Raw genomic sequence first — 25,548 nt, 5'->3', positions numbered from 1 at the left:
TCTCTCTCTCTCTCTCTCTCTCTCTCTCCTCACCTCCCATTCCCATATCCCCATTATGCACACATGCCATCGCCATGGGAATATAGAGTCTTTTTTTTTTTAGAAGAAAAAAAATCAATCTTGTCCTGCAAGGTTTGAAAGAGGAGCCACATAGTAGCCCCACAAGTGGACATGTGGTAGCCCAATAGCTTACCATATGGCAAGCCCACAATTTGACATATGGTGATCCTAATAATCATCCCAAAACACATGGCACTTACATGTGGGATTTTTAGGCCCCCCCCCATAAATTCAGAGTTCAATAAAAAAGGTCGTAACTTTGACCAGATTATATGATGCAAGTGCAACAAAAAGGGCTAATTGATAGATTTCTCATGATCTTCAACATTGTATAGCTAAAGTTCAGTTTGGAGCATTCAAAAAGTTGGGATCACCTTCTTCATAACACTCATTATAGCATCCCCATACTTTATGGATGCATAAATTTTCATTGGAGTATCGTATGGCCAATATATAAAATAGAGACGTGTTCAATTTCTCATAATCTTTGATCATGAGAAGTGGTCAATTTCTCATGATATTCAATCACATGGAGGTGGATCTACCATCTAATACAAATTTGGGGACCTATCACTTGAAATTTACTTGTCCACAGTTCCATTGGTAACTTCTAAAGGGAAAGACTTCACTGCTCTATGTTTTGTCTAAATTTTTTGTTTCCTCCAAAATAACCATTTCTATTGCATTATCATTGCATGTCACTATTATATTTGGAAAGAAAGTTAATCACCAGCGATCCATTGTGGGTTCATTTGGAGCCATCCGAGTTCTAGAAATGATTCCTTCTACCCATCATTTAATTCTTCCATTCTCAATTGTTGAGAGACGTGGGATGTTCAAATGTTAGCACTGGTATAAGGTCTTTTTGGGAATTGCTATCTAAGTATTCTACTAGTCATAGCAAATGTCCTTGGAGGAAATAGTTTGGGTTGAGGATACTAAGAGTAACACTCAAGGCTTGCACACCCTACATTTGGTATTGATACTCCTCTATTCTCTCATGCATAGCTTGATGCACAATCAAGAGCAAGATAAAAAATGAATTCTCCCGATCCACGCAAGACCAAGCTAATGTGCTCTATCATGAGTATCAATAGAAAGGCCACTATTGCCAGGAATTTCCAAATATCCAACAAGTCAATCTTTTAGAAGAACCAAACTGTGAGAATTTAGACGTGGTAGTCTTGGACTTTGGGAAGAGAAGAAGGGAAGAAAAAAGCTCTACTAGCCAAAAGCCCAGCTACCCCAAGAGACAAGTGAACCTTTTATGAACCCTAGAAGTAACAATTTGAGAGACCTGAAAAAATATCTCATTGGGATTGAAGGAAGATATTGGATCCCTCTGACATCCCAATCAGACGGGGCAATCCAGTGAGACAATTGTCGCAAACTTGTCTCGTTGTTCCTTGAGCATCACCCTACCCCAACTTGTAGCACTTAGTCCATGAGTACGATGCAAGCTCCAACAAGGCTCTATACTCAAAAATAAAAGAAGAAGGGGAAGGTATGTGAAATATATTTGATTTTTGAAGATAAAGATTGGGACAATATATTTGGTCATAGACAATTACAAAGTAAAGGGCACAATAGAAAAGTCAAATTCCTACAACAATAATGTTCACCAAGCTAACTTATGTGTGAGGTTTGGCTTGTTGATGAGGTATGAGAGTGTTAAATGGTCCAATGGAAGATGACCAATTTTTGAGTAGATAATACCAAAATTTGTTGATGGCATAGAGGATCTCGAGAGCTTCTTTCTTGGTGGTGTAGTAGTTCTTTTTGGCATTGGACAATTATCAACTAGCATAGTGGAGGGGCCGGTACCACCCTTTGGTATTTTGCTATATCAAGACTGTGCTAATGGCTGTGTTGAAGGCATCAATGAACACATGGAAGGGAAGTTTCCAATCTAGTGTTAAAATGACTGAAGCTTTCACCATCATGAGTTTTAGGTATTGGAATGCATGGTCATAGTGCCTTGTCCATGTGAAGGGCTTTGTATGAACCTGGACATGAAGGGGTGTGGCTACATCTGCGATGTCTTGAAGCATCGATAGAGCTATGCCACTTGACTTGGCCTAGGAACCGGGCCAATTGCTTACCCATGGTGAGGCGTTCAGCCTTGCCATCTGTTCAACCTTGGCCAGATCGAGAGAAATTTTTTCCTTAGAAATAATATGCTAGAGGAGCATTCCACTACTAAATATAAAGGCACACTTTGCTAGATTGAGGGATAGGTGGGCCATTTGGCATTTGGTGAGGTAGAGCTTGAAATGATGGAGGTGATCAGTTTGGGCAATGAAGACATCAAGTCTTCATCAAAATTTTTGGGTGTTGGAACGAAACCAATGCATTCTTAAGGCTGAACATCATCACATTATATGCAAACACCCCCCATTTGATAATGATTGTGGTTTTCTCTTGATCCTCCTTGGCCTTTTGTACTTGCATGCAACCACTAGACCCATCGAGGAAAGAATACACCTTATGTCCAGCTACAACATCTAGCACCAAATCAAGGAAGGGAATGGGGAAGAGGTCATTTACCGTGGCCACATTGAGCCAATGGTAATCCACATAGACTAGCATCTTCTTACTCTTCTTGGGAATGATGATGATTGGGAAGATCCATGTGGCCCAATCAATAGGATACATGAAGGCTACTTGCAATAGTTTATCGATTTCTTCTTTTACATTCTTGGCATAGTTAGGGTTCGTGTGTACTGGCTTGGCATCATCCTTGAGCACAATTCAGTGTGGACGAATTGAGGATTGATGACCTTCATGTCAATGTAGCTCTAGGAAAAAATGTCAACAAAGAAGCCCAAAAGGCCCTTGAGGTCAAACCAGAATTTGGGAGTAAGCTAAGACTTGACTTGGACAATCCAGGGGCCAGAGTCCAAACATAGGTTCAAGTCAAATAGGTCATCTTCTTTAACATGTTAGGAATGTTGGAGTTTGTAATCAAAGGCTTGCTCTGCTTGAATAAGCATTCAAAGGGCAAGATCATCTCCCAAGCTATCATCAAGAAGAATGTTAAAATCGTGTTATCATGCTTTCAGAATGGCCACAACATCCACTTCAAAGAGGCTTTTGGGTTGGGATTATTCTTGAGGATCTCCTCTTCTTCATCTTCATCCAACCCATAGTGTTGGTTCATAGATGGAGCAATGAAGCACAATGATCGAAACTTTATTCATGAGTGGTTACATATATAGGCAACTCCCTCCATGTTGGTAGATCCCAGATCCATAATTATCTCCATGATTATCTCAATCAGTCACCTCCTATGGTCACTTCAAATCCACACCACACCAACCTGACACACCCTAACTTCCACATCACTAGAACCTTCTAGCACACCTACACTCACACACTCCTTGCATAGGACTCCAAGGCCATAGGCACACACACACACACATACATCAATTTGCCCTTCATTCCCCCCCACAAATTGATGACCTCATCCCTCAATAGTAGTACATGGGATGCTCCATGGCTTGCCCACCATCATGTAGCAACACACATGGCCCAACCTGTGACTCACTCCTAGGACTCTTGGTTTATAACTGGGAGATAGACAATGAGTATGCATGGGAATACCCTTAGATCCAACAAGGTAAAACATAAGACTAACAATCATTTAAGGATGGACTATCAATGGCAGAGAACCATTATTGACCTCACACACACAACTTAGAAAACATATGGGTCCTCACCCTTGTCAGAATTGACTTGGGTGTTGTATGCAGTTAGAGCTTTAACATCCTCTGGTTCTTCTTCTTCTTCTGTCTCTGCTTCTTCAACAAGGCTTGCTGAACGTCTCTTCTTTGCATAACATTCTTTTTCAAATTGTCCAGGTTTTTCACAAAAGTTACACTTCATTTTGCTCTTTCCCTTGAAGTTGCTTTTGGCCAAATATGCCCCATGTTCTTTGTAGTCACTTCTTTGTTTGATCTTCCTCTCCTCTTCCAAGAGGGATGCTTCAATTTCCACCATACTAATCTCTGGTATATTGGTGAGTGGTGACAATAGTGCCATATTCTTCAGTTAGACTTTTAAGTAAGATAGCAATTACAATATCTTCATCAAGATTAAACTTGATGCCAGATAATTGAGTCAATATGCTCTTCATTGAATTTAGATGTGAAGAGATGGATTCTCCTCTATTCAATTTTAAATCAAAGAACTTGATGAGCAAGATAAACTTAGAACATCTCCCCTATGCTCCAAAAACATGCTCAAGATGAGTCCATGCAACATGAGCACTCTCACATCCATCAATGTGGTGGATAAAAGAATCACTGAATCCAAGTGCAATTATGGCTAGTGCTTTTTCATCTTTAGGAAGCCATGAAGCTTCTCCTTCCCTAGTTGTAGGTTTAGTTTCTTTTCCATTAGCCACCTTCCATATTCCCTTTTTCATGAGAATAAATTTTCGTTTGGTCTGCCAAGTGTGAAACCCCTCTCCCTCAAACTTACCTATTTTGAGTTTGGAGGCCATCAACATGAGCAGTCTCACATCCATCAATGTGGTGGATAAAAGAATCACCGAATCCAAGTGCAATTATGACTAGTGCTTATTCATCTTTAAAAAGCCATGAAGCTTCTCCTTCCCTAGTTGTAGGTTTAGTTTCTTTTCCATTAGCCAACTTCCATATTCCCTTTTTCATGAGAATAAATTTTTGTTTGGTCTACCAAGTGTGAAACCCCTCTCCCTCAAACTTACCTATTTTGAGTTTGGAGGCCTTTTGGAAAGGCATTAGGAAAAAAGGGAGCTCATTTTGGGGCCTTTTAGAAGAGAGAGAAAATAGGCTCTCAACCAATCAGGAATGGGCCAACGTAACGTTGAAAATTCAACAAAAGAAGATGAAAATAAGAAAAAGAAATAGTACTATATGTTCGTAGAAGCATGTCACATTAATGAGGTGATCTAATTTGAATCTTTAAAAAATTTATTTTCTGTGCAGAATTTGGTGATTCTGACACCGCAGACGCGTCCGAAACGGCCCAAAACCCCAAGAACGGCACTGATCTCAAAAGTACCAAATCGCATTTTTTTGCAAATCGCGTTTTTCGATCTTTTTTCGCCGTTTCCGGGCCTCCGGATGTCCGATTCCAGCGTTTCCAGTGCCGTCCTTGGCGTTTTGGGCTGTTCCGAACGCGTCTGCGGTGTCAGAATCACCAAATTCTGCACAAAAAAGTGTTGCTCTTATATGAACATTGAATGTAAAGCATGTGAAAGAATATATTTATTCCTTTTCACACTGACATTTCTCATGCAAGTATCCATATTTTCTTGCTTTTGTAGAGAGAGAAAAGAGAAAATAGTGAATTTCTTACAGGGCCCCAAAATGAGCTCCCTTTTTTCCTAATGTCTTACCAATTTAATGGCAGTGTCTAATCCCTTTACAAAAGATCGATCTTTCTGAACAAAGAAATCACCTTCACCATGTAGATGCAAATTGCTAGATAAGAATTCAAAAAATCCTAGTTGTTTGGCATATGCATAACCAGTTGGCTTCTCCCACAACCTCTTAACTGGGGTCTTCTTTACCTTGTACTTTGTGCTTGTAGTCTTCTTAGCATTTGAAGAACATTGAGAACTTGGCATGTTGTCAAGAAATCACAATCAACTGAGCTTCAAAGAACATTCTTTGAACTGAAAAAGGAATCTCTGAATCTCTGTTTTGTACTTTAACTCCTCAAGCATCACCTTAGCATTTAGTGCAGCATCAAACTTCAAAAATAGTCTAGAAATGCTTGTAGAAAACAGAGGAACCTTGGAGAATTCCTACCTCACTCCACATAGCATCAAGCAAAGGGCATTTGCTATGCAATCAAAGGTACTTAGAAGGAGAAGACTCAGCGCAAGTCTCAGACGAAATGAAGCATCACACCACCCGGGGCAGCAGCATCTTCTCCAACTATAAAAGCCATGTCTTCTTCAAAACCCAACTGGTTTTTCTTCAGTTTCTCCTCATTCCCTTAATCATTTGCCCTCAAATTTCACCAAAAGGTAGCCCATAGAGTCGCCTAAGTACACCTCATACCATTTTGGGAATGGTGGCTCCAGCAGGCTGAATTGATAGAAATGGCGCAAGATGAGATCACTCCAAATCCACACATCACACCAACCTGACATACCTAACTGGCAAGTCACTAGAACCTTCTAGCACACCTACACTCACACACTCCTTGTATAGGACTCCAAGGCCATAGGCACATAACACATACAACAAATTTCCCTTCACATGGATCATGTTGATTCCCTCGACTACTAAAGATTTTATGTGCATGTGAATAGGGCATATTGCCTTTTCTGAAATCTTGAGCTTGCTTTTCCCTTTGCAAATAGAGATTTGGTTGGAGTGCCAATCTTGTTTGACGTGGGCTTGCCAAATCCATGGCCGACCCAATAGCATGGGGTGGGTGCCACTACTATATTCCATTCACAGCACTACAATGGCAATTATGAATTGGAGGTCGACCACCCTTATATTAACTATGCGAAGGAGGCCCATTGGGTGTACATGCCATTGATCCACCATTCTAAACACAAATAGGAGTGGCTCCCACGTATAGAATCCAAGCCATCAACATAAATCATCAAACATAATGTTCACTCCTAATCCACCATTAAGCAACATGCCCAAAATAGTTAATTACTACTATGGCCCACTCTGTAGCAATCCATGCTGGGTGGTGCAAACAACCAGACTAGCACCAGCCAAGCTTGCATAACACACCGTTGGATTTGGCTACTAAAGTGACCTCCTTTAGGATTGGTATAGTCAGCTCTATTGATCTCGTGAGCTGCTTGCATAGGTGCTAGTGAAAGATTGGTATAAGATTCAATAGTTTTGATGCACTGACATTTGATCTTTGCGTCCTTCAATGCTTCCTACAATTCAAGACCGGCATCTAAGGCCAAGTAACCACCCGTACTAGGATTGTTCGCCACATCATTGGACACCCTCAACCCACCTTGGGGGAGTACCTCATCTCTTCTAGTAGGAATTTCTCTATATCTTGTATACTTTGGTAATCGAGAATCGCACCAACTGCACATCTGTGGCCCACTTCGATACAACAACGCAAACTTTTACTTGTATCCACCAATGTATTGGCTCTTTCTTCAAGGAATGCCCTTCTAGTAATGCAATACCTGGCAAGGTCTTCATTGCCCTTGTCACAACATTGACAACAATAGCATTGTCAATAGACCGGCCATTTGTTTAATCGATTGCATCTAATTATGGCGCTTTATCATATGTTCTTAAGTTCTCATCCAACCTCCAAGGGTGCACTACTAAGAAATCCTAGGTATCACGCGTGTTCAAGGGGTATTTAGAAAACCCCTCAAGTACACTTTTTTCTCCAACAAGTCTTGGTATTGGGTAATGCTTAATGTTTAATTTTTCAATCAATCTTTAAATAAAGCTATGTCATCTGTTTCGGCAAAAACCCTCTCTCTCTCTCTCTCTCTCTCTTTCTCTCTCTCTCTCTCTCTCTCTCTCTATATATATATATATATATTCATTCTTCCCACTTCACATTTACCCTATTCGAGAATGAAAGAAACTTGAATATCATTTAACTATTTCAAAAAAATATTGCTTCCATCTATGTACAATAAACATGACTTATCATATTTTTCAACGACTCAAAAAAATCTCAAGAGAAACAAACCAACCTTCACTCACTGTGTTCACAAAGCATTATGCATGGGAAGAAATGAACTATTTTCTTAATCTCAAGTGTGTCCCAAAATGTTGCACATGTTTCATGCGTCTTCAATAACCAAAAGGTCTCGAATTTGCTTGAGCTCAAGTGCGCCTCAAACAAGCACGTTTTCCTAAGCTTACCATTAGAGAATTTCATGGCCTTAAAGAACCTCAAGGTTCATAGTCTTTTTTAAAGCTATTTTTAACTCTAAAATTTTGTGCATGTACCCAAGCATGCATGTGCAACCACAATCAAGCAATGGACCTTCCCAAGAACACCCTAACAAAGACACAACACTTACACACGACACAAGACAATCCAACCAACCCACATGGTTGTGTATACCAGCACCCCCTATACACACTCACTGCTAGACATTCATGCATGCACTAAAACCTACACCCAGCCGCCATGCATGGTTGTGTATACCAGCACCCCCTATACACACTCCCACTGCATTCATATGCTAGACATTCATGCATGCACTAAAGCCTGCCCCCACCCACCATGCATGTACATGCGCAGCCCACTCACATGCAGCCACCCAACTAAGTAGGAGTAAACGTGTACCCCTATCACAATTCTCACCTTTCCACTCGCCATGGCCTTACATCTCACCACTCTACCCTACCTACCTAACCTCCCTAATACTTTATACTGTCACCCCCTTGTACACACTCCATTCATATCCTAGATAATGAATATGAGCAGAATTCAGGCATCAAACCACACCATGTTGACTTTTACATTCGTTAGAAAATAACCCTTTAGACGAGATTTCATAGTGCATCAAAACCATGACACTGTTACTCTACATTCCCTCAGAAACAACTCCTTTCGCCGGAGAATCAGATTTATAACTGCTGTCCATACAAGATACCACAATGGCAAATCAAGTGTCATTATACATTTTGTTGATACCTTCTTACATTTAGAACATGTTGATAGTACCAAAAATCAAAAGATCTGTCCCCTACAAGTTAGATTTCCGTTCTTGCTCCTTTGACAAGAGCATGTCTCAAAACCTTGACAATTGAAAAATACTCTGGTGAGTTTTCCAATCCAATAAGCTGTTACACATTAGGTATCTGTGTCCCAGATATTAAATAGGGCGACAAAAACGAATGCAGACACAATGGATATGAGACTTTCACAGAGCCAAAGAATCATTCCTCTATCTAGCCAGCTCTGAAATGCCAGGACTTTGTAATTCTAAGAGGCTATATCTTCATCGCAATCCATGCATGGTCTGGTGGTGGGCTTCCCAAAGGAGCATGAAACAAGCGACTTTCTGGCATAAACCTTCCCGTGTTTGACCCTGCCGTGTACAGCCACTATTCAAAACCTCTGCATCAAAATGAACCTTAGCATGGACAGTTCTTACCTATTCCAAACCATCGGAGCACCCTCACAACTGTTTCCTCTCAATATATGCTGAACAGCATCCTTCCCTAATGAACATGGTGGATGCCTGGGACCTGAAGTGCATAAGGAGTCTTGACTACAAACCCTCAAACCCAAATCATTTAATAGAATACTGGACTTTTCACTTGATTCAGCATCTTGCATTCGCACATGATCCTCATATGCACCACTAGCCAATGTGAATCCATCAGATACATCACATTCGTCATTTAGCAGCTCCCGTTCATCATTATCACTGTCAATCGATTCTGGTACCGTCCTATTCTCCCTTGCCCTACGCCTTAAAACAAAGACATTAAAATAATAACTCACCAGCTCCTTGATAGATTTTGAAGGGAAGGCTGTAGGGATTTCATCCCAGAAATCCTTTCCAATTGATATTGGGTTCCTTCTCACAATAAGTTCAAACGTGGACTCCTCATCCTTGGTCCAGCGCTCTGAAACCGTTTCACCCATGTCATTGAAGCCCCAACTGTCAAAAGCTTCACCTAATTCCCGTTTTAAATTCTCTCTCTCTACCAACACATGAGTTCTCACACATTCTATTGAAACAGGGTCCACGCAATCACATTTGAGAGGCCGGCCTCTACCTATTCTATCCTTGTTCACCACACTCTCAGAACCTGAAAGTGGCCATACAAGACTTCCGAGCCATAACATGCTTTCTGAGTCGCATGAGTGGCTGACACTACTCACTAAACCATCCTCTATCCCAGCTTGCTCAAACAATGGTTTTGAATGATTTCCCCACGGAGGAACTTGGGCCTGAAATTGTGCACCAATAGGAATCCTTTTCCGAGCTGCATTGTTGTTCAGAAGATACCCCATGCCTACCATTTCATTCATGAATTTAGGATATGTTTTAGAGTGATCTGATGGCTGTTCACTAAATTGACCAACTGCAAGCATTCGACCGGGGCACCGATATAGCCATCGTGGTCTAATTTCATGTCCATCAAAGGAAGTTCCGGAAGCTGAGGGATTATAACCAGAGTTCATTATCCGTATTTGATTGGCTCGCAATTTCTCAAGCATTTGCTTGTTGGGTTTGGGAGCTTCTTTATAATATAAAGCGGGTGGAATCCTTTGTTTCTTCTGCAGCACAGTCACGTTATCATGAGATCTACACTGATAACCAGATGCTCAAATTGAACATTCAGTTTTAGAACACATCATCTCAATTGTCTTTATTCTCTAATGCATGTTTTCCAATAACTCTTGTATCCATGCCTAGAATAAAGCGGTTTAAAGCGTTTTCATTTAATCCAAAAACTTAAATGTGAAAAGACCTTGCAAAACGACCAGTGCAGATATATATGAGTTTAGCAGATTGTTGTACACCGAGCTGTAAGGAGGGCTACTGTAAATAAAGCTGAAGTAAAAATACACATTAAAGCCAATTTAGCATGTTGGTTTCCTATGGCCGAAATATTTAGCACACCAACAATCCTACTGATTGTCTATGCTAGCAATAGTGAATTTACCGAGAGAATCTTTTCCTCTGAGCAACAACCAAACACCCAGGTACGTATAGACTCACCTTTCTCATGCAATATAGATTACCATCGGCCAGCTCCGTACCTCATCCCAGGCCATGATAAGGAAAATGATTATTTTAATACACATTATTACATTATTCACCGATTTGATGGTGCAACATATGTTTGTATTGATGATGGACACTGACTGAGACTGTTATTGAGGTGGATCATCTGAATAGATAGGGCCTGTTGAACTGGAGCCACTGCTTCAAATGGCACCCAAATTGTACATGTAACATCAATGAATTAAAAAGAGTCATGCACAATGCACCTAGGTGGAGGTAGACACATTAGTGTGCACTCTTATAAGGTCCAAGACCTTAAGGAGTAAAGCTTAGTCATTAAGTCGGGCTAAGTGTATCCCAATTCAGTAAATGGGGTTCAATGAATAGGCGTGAGTCTCTGCATGTCTCATCGTGTGTCTTCTTGCCCACATTCACTCACCGCTCCCACATTCAGATCGTACACACATTGCATGTCCTGTGTGCTTGAGCAAGAGTCAACATAATACCAATCTGGGACACTCTTCCCCATTGGAGGACCATATCCTGTGTCACTTTCTCTATCGCTCCATTCTTATATGCTGCATAACATCTTAAAAACGAACAACATACTGAAGCATTCACGAAAGAGAGAGCTTTGAATTTCAAGTGGTATCAGAGCACTTTTCAGGCAAACAAGAGATTGGAGACAGCAACATTGAGTGCACGGCAAGGATTCGAACAGGCTATGTGCGACAAAACAGCATGTGGCAGAGAGGCGACACACAGGCTGTGTGCGCCAAAGGAGAGGCAAGAAAATAACACGCAAAGCGAAGAGGCTGCCGGTGGAGGAAAATTTCTGACAATCAACACACACATGGATTATAACTGCGAAGAATAGAGAGGAGTCGTCTCCTATCGCTAAGCTGGTTTCTCAGCTTAGTAAAATGATTGAGCAGTAGGGTTCTCAACTTTGGGGAGGAAGAACTGAGTACTTCTCCAAAAAGAATTAAGTTTCAACCAAGAGAGACCTACATATGATGAGGAAAGGGAGGCTGATAAAAATCCTTAATTAAATCCTCTATTTCGAGCTCTACTTTGCCATCAAGACAAGACTAATCAAGAGAACCTTGCGCTTGCTACAATGCATCTACAAAAGGATGCTCTAATGTGGTAGTCATTAGTGCATGTGGTAGTCATTAGTCCAAACAAGAAAAGAGTGTATCCTTGAATCGGCTGAGTTTGTGGAGTAGTTGAAAGCCACTTTCATGCCACCAAGGCATGAAGAAACCTCGACCTTCCGTTGGGAAAGGTTCAGGAAATATAACAATGAGAGTATTGCTGAATTCACAACCTGGTTTAGAAACTCTCCTTAGAGTTACAAAGAAAGAGTGAGAAGATAGAAGAAAGAAATATCTAATAGCCCTAAACCTCAATGTGAGGGAAATGTGCAACCCAACCACTCTTAAAGACCTCATTGAAATACCCAAAAGAAAGTTGGATCGCCCTAAACCCTTCATGTCATGGGCATCCATAACCCCGTGGCCATGCTAGCTGGTGCCAACACAGGCAGCTAGGTGAACTGCTATGCAAGCATCCATACAGCCATGTAGGCAGCACTACGCAGTCAGCAATCAGCACACAGTCAAGAGACAGTAAATGCCACATCATCGCAGATCAAAAAACAGAGTTGACTTTTTTGTCAAGGTCAACACATTGCCTTTTTGTCGACGTTGACTTTTTTGACCGACTTGGTGAACGGTTGGCATTGACCAGCCGACCAAGGTCAACGGTCGGCGTCAACCAAGTCGGCCAAGCTGACCTTACAGCTATAAAAGGGCAGCCTTTGGCCCTCATTCTTCATCCACTCCTCAGGCATTAAGCCTTCAGAGCAGCAGAGCCCAAGCTTCCCCACAACAGACCAGCAGGGTAGCCTCAGCCTCTTCACGGATCTAGTGAGGATTCACCTCCTCTAGGTAGTCTAGTCTTCCAATTTTGCAGTGAGGGTTTCAGCCCCTTCATACAGTTGTACTCAGCCCTTTGGGCATTCATTATTCAGTTGTATCTATTTCCTCTTCGGAGCTCCACTACATTCTCTCCCTCTGATTCTCTCACTCACATTCATAGCATCATTTTGTGTATTGAGTGCATCATCTTGCACTTGCAATTATTATTGAGCAGAAGAGAGAGTGAGAATAGTCTATCTCCGGCTACAATGGTATCAGAGCTTCACTTTTCTTTCTTGAGATAGGGAGGTTCATTTTAAGGGCAGCTCTATTGTTTTATGGTCTAGACAAGATCCGGCAAGGAAACCATGAGCACTAGTGAACAGTCCAACACCGGAAGGGAGGAGAGTTCAGTGCCTCAACCACCCCCACCACAGAACCTTGCAAACACTTCCATGTCTGCCATGATAGCCATGTTGCAGGCTATAATGCAGATGCAGCAACAACAGTCCGAGACTCTCTTCACCCACATGACCCAACTTCAGGAAATGCGAGAAGATCGTGAGTAGTCCGCCAAAGAGCACAAAAGGCTAGCTCAAGAGGCAAAAGAAGAATGTGATCCGGAGGCTCGAGGAGCAAAAGAAGAACGCGATCGCGAAGCTCAAGAAGCTGAAAGGGCAGCTCGAGAAGCAAAAGACGAACGTGATCGAGAGGCCGTGAACGTTTCACTCAAGAAGAGAAGGAAGAACGAGACCAGCAGCTTCTCCTTTCTCTACTCTGACCAACAGGGGGAGAAAAGGAGAGACTTCCACCTCTAGCCAAGCCTTCCTTTCCAGGGAAGCTCAACTTCGCACGGTACGATGGTAAGGATCAAGACGTGTATTCCATCCCCTTGATTACTCCTACTCAAGCAAAAAGATTGATTTAAAAATGAGTATACTGTAGTATAATGTACATACATGACTCAAACAATCTTCATATTTCAAAAGAAGATTAGGGAAGACACGAGTTTCTAAGAGCTTCCATAGACGACTTGTTTGTAATGCCTATGGAAAGAGAAGATCATGCCATAGACTTAGAGCAAGGAGCTTCTTCATGTAGAGCTCCTTATAGGATGAATAGGATAGAAATGGAGGAGGTAGAAAAAGCACATTGATGATCTATTGAAGAAAGGCCTTATTCGACCAAGCAGTTCTCCATTTGCAACAGCGTTGATGCAAGGAAGACATCCCATTGCTTATTAGAGTAGAAAGCTTCAAAGGGCCAGGCTGAAATATATAACATACGAGAAGAAGTTATTTGCAGTTGTACAGGCTTTGAAATTATGGAGGCAATATCTAAATGGTTCCACTTTCAAGATTAAGATTGCCCATCAAGTATTAAGCACTTATTCTCCCAACCCATTGTCTCTTTCAAACAGATCAATTAGATTGAATATATTCAATCATTTGGTCAACCAAATATTGAATATCAACCAAGGAAGGATAACTTAGTAGCCGATGCTTTGAGTAGACAGCCCCAAGTTAATCACATTTCTGGGATTAAGCAGCAGGTACTAGGAGCAATGTATCTCTTGATAAGGACTTTAGCTGAAATTTATGGAAGGATCCAGCATAGTGAGACTAGGGCATTCGAAGCATACTCCATCATGGATGGATCTATTTGGGCGTACTATATGTGTACCAAAACATTTCGGCATCGAGTCATGAGTCACATGCGAGTCCATATTCTCAAGGTATCATTGATGATATTGAGAGGTACTTCCAATGGCCTAAACTTCGCAAGGGAGTTTCAACATTTGTTCAAAATGTGATGTATGACCATGCATTAAATCTGACACAAGCAAGACTGCTGGGATTTTCCAGCCTTACTTCTTCCTTCTGAAAGGTAAGAACATATTACAATGAATTTTACAGATAGGCTTAGTAAGCAAGGACTTCGCTGAAATTTATGCAAGGTTCCAACCTAATGAGACTAGGGAGTTAGAAGCATACATGGATACCTGCCATTCTGTACAATATGTGTATCCAAAGCATTTCGGCATCTAGTCATGAGTGAGTTACATGCGAGTCCATATTTTGCACATAGAGGCATTAGAAGGACCATTGATAATATTTTTTGCCGAAAAACAGTGCTAATTATATTACTTCGAAAACAAGATACATGAGGTCAGCTTTGCAACTGACGGGCTGCGTTCACAAATCGGACGCAGCCCAAAAGGTAACAAAAAAGTAAAGCTCTCTCTCACGGAGGGATCAGGCGAGTGTGAATGAACAGCCAGAGAGGTGGTGAGTAGCGCCACTGAAGGCCCTGCGAAGTATGCTCGAAGAAGAGGCCCTGTGTGTCCCAAACACGGAGGAAACGTCTTCGCTTCTCCCGGCCAGCCCGGGAGTCTCCCTGTATCTGGTCCCACTGGCCTCTGAGGGTGTGTATAATCTCACTCCATATGTCAGTCATGATCTAGGCAGTCGAAAGGGAGGTACCACCGAGGATTTGCGCGTAGCGCGAGGTCCAAATGTGCCATCCTGCGATGCTGCTAATAATCTCCCAGACTGGTTGTCTCTCCTGAGATCCTGTGCCAGCCTCTACCAGGTGCAGCGGAATGCTCTCGAGCGGCCCCCACGTCCCCTGTGTAATAACGAACGTGGGGTCCTGCAGACATGCCTCGAACAAGTGATGAAAACCAGGTGCGGTGCTGCACCAGCAGAACGCGCCCCAAGTGATCAAACCTAACTCCGGTGCTGCGCGAGTAAGGATCCCGAAGGTCCACCTCCACACTTCCTGGGCGCGAGTGCAGCTCCATAGGCAGTGTTTTGGTGACTCCTCGTCCTCATGACAGATCTGACAACGTCCATCCTGACCTATCTGCCGCAACCAACTCCCCACTGGAAGACCTTTGTGGGCGAGAAGCCAAAGGAAGTAGGAGATCTTCCGCGGCCACCAGCTCTCCCACAAGGCCTTCCAGAAGGCCTGCAAAAATAACCTGGAGATACCCTGAGCATACCAACTGGGCCGCTAGGTGGGAGGGCGGCTCTGCATCCTCCCGAGAACTCTCCTGCCCAATGTCGTGCTGTAGGCAAAGAAAGAGGTCGGCCCCTGACCTGTCACAATCTCTGGCCATCTCCACTCTCCTGGGTTCCAATCAAGCTTTGACAAGGCCCGCCCCTCCCAGAGCCAGAGACCATAACTGCAGCTGATCCTGCTCTATACTGGGATCGGTTCGCCAAACCTTCCCCACGAGGCCTACGACCCGAACCCTCTGCCATGGGAGTAGGGGGTCGATGAGCACATCCTCTCTCCTGAGTCGGCCATCCCCCATAACCGCGAAGAAGGAAACAAAGGTGTCGTCCATCCGACCTGCAACCACCAGTGGGATGCCACGGAGGGTGAACTGTCCCAGCCAACGGTCATCACCAGGCATGAGGATCTAAATCTCGAGTGGAACCAACCAATCAGCTGGGATCGCTCCGTCTATCTCCATGCGTCTCGCCTGAGCTCCACGGGCACCTCCAGCTGCGACTGCTAGATCAACGGTCTCCAAGTGTCTGTACGTGTTCCTCCAAACTCGAAGGGACCGGGCTGGCCCCCGCATCCAACCGTCCCACCTGATGTGTGATCTCTCCCCCAGCTGAAGGCCCTCGGCATCTCTGACCTGACCGTTCCAGATGAGCGGCTGGTGATCGATCTCCTCCTGACAGCTAGGAGGGGACTGTATGAGACTGAGGCGGAGCCGCCTCCAAACCATGAGGAGGCTACGAACGAGTGGGGAGCGGGGCTGAGTGAGCGGGGCGGAAGTGAAGATCCACCTGAGAGACGGTAGCCACTCTCCACCTCGGCGCGGGACACAAGAACCGACCCCCTGCTGAAGTAACATCTTCCACGTTTGCCCCCCCCGGGGTCAAACCGCGGATAACTAACTTGCCCAGCAGGGCCTGACTCTGAAGCTCTGGATCGATGACCCCAGGCCACCCTCAGCCTGCGGAAGAATGACTGTTTGCCAGGCAACCCTAGCTCTGGCATCTCTGAGACCATCCCCCCGGACCACAGGAAGTTTCGAACCAACCTCCTAAGCTGTGCCACGCTGGATCTCGAGAAACACCAACAGGAAGCCACATATCAAGCCGTGGCTAGGAGGACCTGGTTGACTACCAGAGCACGACCTGCAAGAGAGAGCTTAGCAGTGCTCCAGAAAGCCAGCTTCCATCGAATGGAATCTAGCACCGGGAGAAACTGCTGAGCTGGCGTGATATCCAGGCCGACCTGAAAGCCGAGATATCTAGCTGTCTATCCCCGCGAGATCCACCTGAAACCCAAAAACCTCCACCACTGTGAGCACGCCCCGGGATTTGTGAGAAAACCAACTGATTTGTTCCAGTTGATTTTCGCACCGGCTGCCGAACAGAAGACCTCTAGGGCCATCCTCACCCTCTCCAGCATCATCTCATCATCCTCGACATACAGTGTTGTGTCATCTGCATACTCCGAGTCCAGGAGCTCCGTGTTCTCCTTGATGGGAAGGCGAACACCCCGGATCCCGGTCGACCTCGCCCGAAGGTAGTATGTCATAGCCTCGGCGAAGAAGAGAAACAGGTAAGAAGCAAGGGGGCAACCCTGATGCACTGATCTCTCCAAACGAAATCGCTCTCCCATCCTACCGCCGATGATGACCCTGCTAGAAGCTGTCCTGTATAACGCTGAAATACCCTGAATCCATCCTGCTGGGAAACCTAGTCGCTCCAGAGTACCCTCCAGGAAGGACCAGTCCACTCGATCGTAGGCCTTCTCAAAGTCGAGAAGTACGATGGCTAAATGTGACCCACTGTGCTGAGCCCACTCCGACGCCTCTGAGAAGGTGGAGACATTATCCAGGATACTGCGATCCTGGACAAAGCCTGTCTGAGTGTCATGAATGAGGTCAGGAAGTAGAGGCCGAACTCTGGCGCTAATCATCTTGGCAAGGATTTTGTAGGCAGTGGTAAGGAGGGTGATCGGGCGCCACTGACGGATCTCCTGTCGATCTCCTCCCTTCGGGATGAGGCAAATCAGTCCCGAGGAGAGGCTCTCTGGCATATATCCGCTGCTGAAAATCCTCTGGAGGGCTGCTAGGAGGGGCTGATGGATCTGATCCCAGAAGGAGGTGAAGAAAGCTCGAGATAGCCCATCCTCGCCAGGGCATTTCTGCCCGTCGATGGCCATCAAGGCCTCCAACATCTCGTCCGTAGTGAACGGTGCCAACGTCGCCTGCATGCTGGGCTGGACCAGGGCTGGAATGTGCCTCCACACCTCCTCGCGGGAGCGTCGAGTGCGAGGGACAAGCTGCTCCTGCTGGAAAAGAGTCCTGTAGAAGTCGGTAGCCAACCCCAAGACCTCACCCGGATCAGTAACGATGTGTCCCTCCGCTGTCCTAAGACTCCGTAGCTGATCACCTGCTGCTCTCTGGCCATGCGTCTTGAAGAACTCCCTGCACATCCGGTCGCCCTTCCGAGCCCAGAAAGAGAGAGGCGTGATAGGAAAACTCTGAACGGCGCTGGAGAGTCTCCTCAAGAAGGGCTCTGGCTCGAAGGGCCTGGATCCGAAGCTCCTCCGAGCCCGGGGCTGCCTGCTGGAGTCGCTGAATGGAAGCGAGGTTTCTACGAAGAGCTCTCTCTCTGCCCCACTACTACTGTCGAACCTAAAGGGCTGCGAGCTGACAAATCTGGCTGGACTCCTGCAAAGCCTGCGCCACCGAATCAACCAAATCCACGCACTCGCCCTAATCTTTGTCCCATAGGCTACCGACACTGTTGCGCACGTCCTCCCTCAAGAAGATGGAGTCGGGAATCCGGCACGAACGGGGAGGAAGGGACTGAACTACCGAGTCTAATGATAAGAGCACAGGCGCGTGGTCAGAAAGTGTCGTCCCTGATACTATACCCGTCTGGCCCCTCTGCTGATGGTCCAATCACTGACATAAAATCTATCCAGTCTCTCCAGGAGTCTGCCTCCTTCCCTGCGGAAGCCCCACGAGAAGTCCAAGCTCCCGTGCCAACGACGGAAGGACGGGTCTCTCCAGCTGTCCCTACCTCCTGTCGCGAAGATAAAGGAGTCCCAGGCGGACTGCTCTGCCTGAGACATACCTGTAAACTCTGGTCCTCCAAGGTCTCCAGATTGTTGAAGTCACCTCCAACAATCCAGAAATCCATGTCTGGGAGAATCCCTGTGAGTGTCCTCCAGAAGGTGGCTCTGCATCAGAGGTCTATGGGAGCATAGATGTTGAGGATTCCTATTCTGGAACCCTCCAACTCTAGGCCTACCCAAAGGGCACGGCCTGGGATCAACGTACCATGACCAAAAACTCCCTGGGCTAACTGCTCGCACACGGAAGTACAGACACCGCCACTCCTCCCCTGTGCACCGATCGAGGGCTCCCAATAAGTGTGAGAGCGTCCAGGGAGAATCTTCCCGCAGCTACGGGAATGAGCCACAGAAAGCTTGTACTCCTAGAGCAGAAGTATATCCAAGCGACCAATCACTGCTGGCTGAAGTTCCTGTCTCAAGATGAGCTTTCTAGGACCACGGGTGCCAGAAGAATGAAACCCGTTCACATTCCAGGAGACAAGGTGTAGGCTCATGGTGAGGACTGGTAGGCTGCGAACAACTGTCTGCTCGCGGCAGATGTCGATGAAGAAGCTGACATTTCGGAGTGGAGGCGCTGACGCTTATGAGAAGGTTTGGAGGGAGAGGCGGGGTCGTCCTGCTCGTTCTTCAACACCTTTAGCAAAGACGAGAGGCCTTTGGTGCCATGAACAAATGCTTTCTCGAGCCAACTCGAGATCTCTGAAGTAGTCATCCCGTAGAAGGCTCGGAGTTTCTGAGGGGTCCAGGCTCTGACATCTTGGGGGAGGAGCCACGACAGAGGGGGCCTGAGGATCACGATCAATCTGAAGCGTTTGGCGGCGCGACACCACCGCAGGCGCACATCACCCTCGGACCACTGAGTCTCGAGAAGCTGTCCACCGGACGGGCCTATCCAAGAGCAAACCTGAGCGTGCGTCTGCTCTCTGAGAGCCTCCCAGACCGAGTCGTCTGTCCAAGTCTCGGTGCCGTCGCTGAGGAATGTGAAAGCAAAGCTAGGGCCATCCCTCGGGGCCAAGGCTGCGATCTTCCAATCCGCCCCTTTGCGGAGCAGGAAGATACTGATGTCGAGACAAGCAGGGAAGGTCCCAAGGTCGGCCACATCCAAGTAGTCCTAGGGGCCAGATCTGTAAAAGTCGCGAGAAAGCTCTCTCCTGAAGCTGAGGCCCACCAGAGTCTGCAACTGAGGGACTAGCAGACAGGGAAGACTGCTCCAGTGGTGGTGTAGATTCAGGGTGTCCTGCCTGTGGAGGGGAAGGGGGAGGTGGCTGGGGAGTAGGCAACTCAGACTCCACGGAGGCGACTAGCGGGGGGGGTGGAGGAGGGGGAGTGGAGGCTACCCGCGGCTGAGGAACCATCGGTACAGCTGACACTGCAGGAGAGCTGAGAGAGGCGAGGGAGGGGATGGGACTGCACCTGGGACTGGGGCTGAGAAGGAAGAGGAGGAGACTGAAGAGGAAGAGGCGGGGGGCTGAAGCTGCGGGTCGGGAAGAGGGGGGTGCGACTGGGGGAGGGGCTGGGACTGAGTGGAAGGGGGCTGGGGAGCGGAAGAGAGGGGAATCTGAGGCTGTGGAGGGCGGGCTACCGTCGAAGAAGCTGCTCTCCCAGGACCCTGGGGCGACTGCCTGTCAGGTCTCTGAGGTGCTGCTGCAGGTTGGGTAACCTCTGCCTCCTTGCCTTTTTCGAAAATCTTCTTATTCTTTCCTCTTTTCCTTCTGACCTCAGTCCAACCGCCAGCTAACTCTAGACCGGACTCCGGCTACCTCTGCTCCTCCTGACGTGGCTACCCGGAGGGAGGGAGGGAGGGCGGAGGGAACGGGGGCGGAGGGGACGGGGGCGGGGACGGGGACGGGGGCGAGGGGGGCCGAGAGAAACTGGCGAATCGTGGACAAATAGCAGCCAGGTGCCCAAAGCCGTGACACCTCAGGCACTGGCCTGGCTGTCCTGTGACTACCATGCTCTGGGTAATGCTGCCGGCATCTGTCACGATCTCGATCACTGCAGGGAGAGTCGCAGGGTCCGCCACAGCCACACGGACTCGGGGGGCTCCTGCCGTAGTCACCGCGTCAGCGAAAGTGTCATGCATAACCCAGCCAAAGTGGGAGCCCAAGTCCCTGACAATCGGCTGCAGCTCAGTAGCAAGGCCTGGAGAAACTAGCGTCACTGGATGGCGAGGTATGCGGAACCGAGCATCAAAATCCGCTGCACTGAATCCACGGTACCAAGGGACTATCATAATTATCTTTCCATCCACAGAAGTGAGGGAACCAGCAATCAGGTTGCTCGCAACTTTCGCATTGGAGAGTTTGAGCCAGAAGATGCCCCTTCCCATAAGGGCCACCTCCTCAATGTGGCCGTCCTCTAGCATGAGAGTGGACTGGAGCCAGTCCCTGATGGCTGATCTAGAGGGGGAATGTCCAATGACTCTGCCATAGACAGAGGTAAGGGCAAAGTCATTGGCAGCCTCCTGAACCCGAGACGATTGTTGCTCTATCAAGATAACGCGGTAGGCATCTGGAGAGGGAGGGTCCGACTGGGCCTCCGGTTCCGGGCAGGGAGCCGCCATACCGCCAAGACAAACTGCGAGGCCTCCGATGAAGAAGAGACTGCCACCCAAAAAAGGACGGGGATAGATGCGGGGGGTGGAGCCTGGGTGTGATGAAGACGGGTGAGGCGAAACGGGGCGACGTGAGTCGGGTGGGGGAAGCGGAGGCGCAGGCGAGGGCAGAGGTGGAGGACGGGAAGGTTGGAGGGCGGTGGAAACGAGGACGGGAGGCCGAGAGATGGAGGTGGCGGGGGTGGGAGCTGAGAATGGAGGGCGGGTGGGGTGAAGAGGCGAGAGCGGGGGACGGCTGGGGTGGGGCGGGGCGGGGCAGGGCGGGAGGTGCGGGAGGGGGCAGGGCGGAAGGGCGGGAGGGACGAAGGGGCGGGGCGGAAGGGCGGGAGGGGCGAGGGGCAGGCGTAGCGAGGGGGCGGGGTGAAGCGGGGGGCGGGGGAGAGCGAAGCGAGGGGGCGGGGGCGGGCGAAGCGAGGGGGTGGGGGAGGGCGAAGCGAGGGGGCGGGGTGAGGCGGAGAGGCGAGAGGGGGTGAGGCGTAGCGAGGGGGTGGGGTAAGGTGGAGGGGCAAGGGGGTGAGGGCGAAGCGAGGGGACGGGGTGAGGCGGAGGGGCGAGGGGGTGAGGGCGGAGAGGCAAGGGGTGTGGGCGGCCGAGGCGGGGGTGAGGCGGAGGGCGAGGGGGTGAGGGCGGAGAGGCAAGGGGGTGTGGGCGGCCGAGCAGGGGTGAGCTAGGGGGGTAGAGGCTGCGGGAGGGAGGGAGAGGGCTCGCAGGAGCTTCTAATCTGAAGAGATGGAGATTGACCATTGATAATATTGAGAGGTACTTGTGCAAGGAAGTTTCAGCCTATATTCAACAATGTGATGTAGGTCAGACACAAGCAAGACTGCTAGACATTTGCACCCTTTACCTATTCCCTCTCAATTGTGGGAACATATTACCCATTGGTTTTGTGTCAGGATTCAACAAGGTTGGTCAATTTGAGCAAATTGTCACCATTATAAATACGCTTAGTAAGAAAACCCCATTTCATCCCCTGTCAAAAGGAGTTATCTGCTCTTGAAACAGCAAGGCTATTCATCAGAGAAACATCGAGGCCACATGGGTTGCCAAAATCTATTATTTCTGTCAACGATAGCCGTTTCATCAGTAACTCTTGGACAGCCATATTTGAAAACCTTGGAACCAAACTGAAAATTACCAAACAAATGGTCAAACTGAAATAGCCGACCAAACCATAATCACCTTACTTCGAGCTTACGTCCATGACCAACCTGAAGATGGCCACAATTCTTACCCACACTTGAGTTGGTTTATAACAATACTATACATACTTCCACCAAGAAAACTCAATTAAAAATCATGGCCAAACTTCACCCACTCCAACAACACGTTTTGAGGGAGATAATTATTGCTGTTGACCACTTTGCTGAGGATATGTTGCAGGTTATTGAGCAGGTAAAAGAACATATCAAGAAGGCCCAAGAAAACAATCCAAGGCAGCCAATAGAAGGAACAAAAAAGTTTATTTTGACAAAAGAAGGATCGAGTCTATAAAGGGAAGTACGAGGCATCTTAAGCTAGCACCAATATTTTATGGTCAATTTTAGATTTCAGCAGCTTTCTATCCAGAAGAAGGATCCCAAGCATATGAGTTGAGATACCAGGCCACTAGCGCATGAAGAATGTCTTATTCCAGAACAGATTGTGTATCCTCAAGAGGAGAGTACTCCTGGAAAAAAGAGACGTATGTATCTGCTGAAGTTTGAAAAACAGCCTGCCAGTGATGCACAATGGATGGAAGAAGAGTTCTTTTGTAGATTATAAAGAGGCGATGTAAATGCAACGGTAAAAAGAGAAAACGAGCGTACAAGAAAGAGGCAAGAGATTTCAAAAGAGCACTTATGCTCATCAAGAGGGAGTGTCCTCTCTCTCTCTCTCTCTCTCTCTCTCTCTCTCTCTTTGCTCCTCGCCGCCCGCCCTGCAGCTCCCCCTGTCGCTCTGAAGCTCTGCCTTCCTCCACCTCTGCCTGCTCCTACTCCCCTTGTTCTCGGACTCCTCCTGCACCGCTCGCTCTTGCTCCCCCCGCTCCCGACTCCTCCTATGCCTCTGCTCTGCCCACATCTGCAGCCCAACGCTGCTCCCCCAGCGCTGCTCTCCTGCACACACTTCTCCACCAGCCTCCAACTCCCCCCGCTCTGTTGCCCCCGCCTTGCAGCTCCACCCGCCTCCCGCCGCCCTGCAGCTCCGCCCGCAGCTCCCCATGTCACTCTGTAGCTCCACCCTCTGCCCGCTCCTACTCCCCCGTTCTCGGACTCCTCCTGCTCCCCCCGCTCTCAACTCCTCCTATGCCTCTGCTCTGCCCATCTGCAGCCCAACGCTACTCCCCGGCGCTGCTCTCCTGCCCGCACTTCTCCGCCTGCCTCCAACTCCCCCGACTCGACCTGCAGCCCCTCCGCCTCGACCTACAACCCCTCTGCCTGGCTGCAGCTCCCCGCCCGCTGCAGCTCCGCCCACAGCAACCCCGCCTGAGTGTCTTGCCCTCTCGTCTGCCCTGCTCATCGACTGACCCCCTCCCCTCCTAGCCTCTAGCTTAACCACACCCCCCTCCCTCCTAGCCTCTCCCCCAACCTCTTGCCTCGAATCCCCCCTCCCCTCCAAGCCTCTTACCTCCTCATTGTTTTCACCCCTCGGGACTGGGTGTGCCTCCCGCCATTGGGGGGGGAGGGGGGGGGGGGGGCTCTTGCTCTCGCTCCTGCACTAAGACCTCTAACGAGGATACCGGATCAATCAAAAGATACAGATAAAGGTGGCAAAGATACGGATAAAGCCGCCAAGAAAGACGACAACAAAAACAAGAAACAAACAAAACTGAAACTCGAGGATGTGAACACACGCTACAACCAAAGTGGACTCGGAGTTGATAGCAAAGCAAAGGCGGGGCTCGTTTGAGCCTCTACTTCAGCTTCAGCTTCAGTTTCAGCTTCAATCTCAGCTTCAGTCTCAGCCCCTGCTACATCCTCATCTTCAACTTCAGCGCCAGCCTCAGTTTCAGCTTCAGCTTCAGCTCCAATTCCAGCCACAGCCTCTACATCCTCAGCTACAACTACTGGCAGTGACATATCCATACCCATGACATCAATTGCTCCACCCTCCCTTGGGATAGAGGGGTTGTCAATGACATCATCTCTTCCATCTCTCCCTTCCTCTCCCGCTATAGTTTTCTCACTAATTATGAAACCTTAGCTCCAGCCCACTGTGGCTTGTATGAGTTTACTTTGTTTCCGCACTTTTGTCCCACAGGGCCGCGAGGCCTCCCACGAACGTTAATACATCTTTCTTTTCTTTCTTTCTCCCCTCTACCTCTCAGTCAGCCCACGTTCCCACACCTTGTTGGGATCGCCTCATCCAGGCCACTATCATCTCCATATCGCACCTATCTCACCCAGTCATCACCCAGCCTCTAGTCTCATCCTCACACTTTCATGCCACAATCTTTTCAGTATTTGCTAGGGCACGGACGAGCTGACCCATTAGAGGCTTGAGAGAACTTGCTGATGGAGGTACATAGTATCCGAGAGCGTGAGATGGAGCTATCACGCTTCACACAGGAGCAGGCACGGTTCACCCAGGAGCAGGCGCGTCTCATACAAGAGCAGGCTCATGCTATCCGAGACCAGACTGATCTTATTCAGGGACTCAGACAGGAGATCTCACAGCTCGTTGACCTGAGACGTAAAGCTGAAAGTCGTGCTTTAGTGTCATGGAACCGTATGATCAAGGGCTGTTCTCGGTTAGGGTCTCTCCCCACCCACCATGCTCTCTCAATTCTGTGCTCAGTCACCCCCAGAGTAGTGGCCACGAAGGCTGTCGCATCTGTCATCGGTGTAGCTTCAGTGCGTGGGATCCCATGCATTTTGATGTTGAGAGCCTTACTGGCTCTCTGTTGCTGCTCTCCAAGTGGGTAGCCAAAACGGTTACCCTTGTAGGTTCCCGTTTGGCTACGTCGACCCATCTGGACGTCTCCTCAATGACAGATTGCATGCTCGCAATATGTGCCTCCACAACTGGGGGTGCTCCCTAGGACTGTGCGTATAGCAGTGACCTGTCGCCTACGAGACCAGCCAACGATCTCCATGGATGAGGACCTCACTCCACTAGCAGAGGAGGCGAAGTGGGTAGTAGTACGAGATGGACGA

General features: G+C 47.7%; 1 protein-coding gene across 2 annotated transcripts in view; it reads right to left on the bottom strand.

Moving 5' to 3' along the window:
- Positions 1-8,764: 8,764 nt before the first annotated feature.
- LOC147897066 (AT-rich interactive domain-containing protein 2-like) overlaps positions 8,765-25,548 on the bottom strand; it is a 50,718-nt gene continuing 33,934 nt past the window's right edge. For both annotated transcript variants that reach the window (XM_087381582.1, XM_087381583.1), the window contains exon 4: positions 8,765-10,308. In XM_087381582.1, coding sequence (XP_087237708.1) covers positions 9,169-10,308 — 1,140 coding nt within the window. In that variant the 3' untranslated portion in view covers positions 8,765-9,168. The remainder of the gene's footprint in view (positions 10,309-25,548) is intronic.

Source organism: Dipteris shenzhenensis, chromosome 11 (genome assembly GCF_047967505.1).
Source record: "Dipteris shenzhenensis isolate YYH24624 ecotype China chromosome 11, Dip_SZ_1.0, whole genome shotgun sequence".
NCBI classification, from domain to species: domain Eukaryota; kingdom Viridiplantae; phylum Streptophyta; class Polypodiopsida; order Gleicheniales; family Dipteridaceae; genus Dipteris; species Dipteris shenzhenensis.
This window is presented reverse-complemented; position numbering and strand designations above follow the sequence as displayed.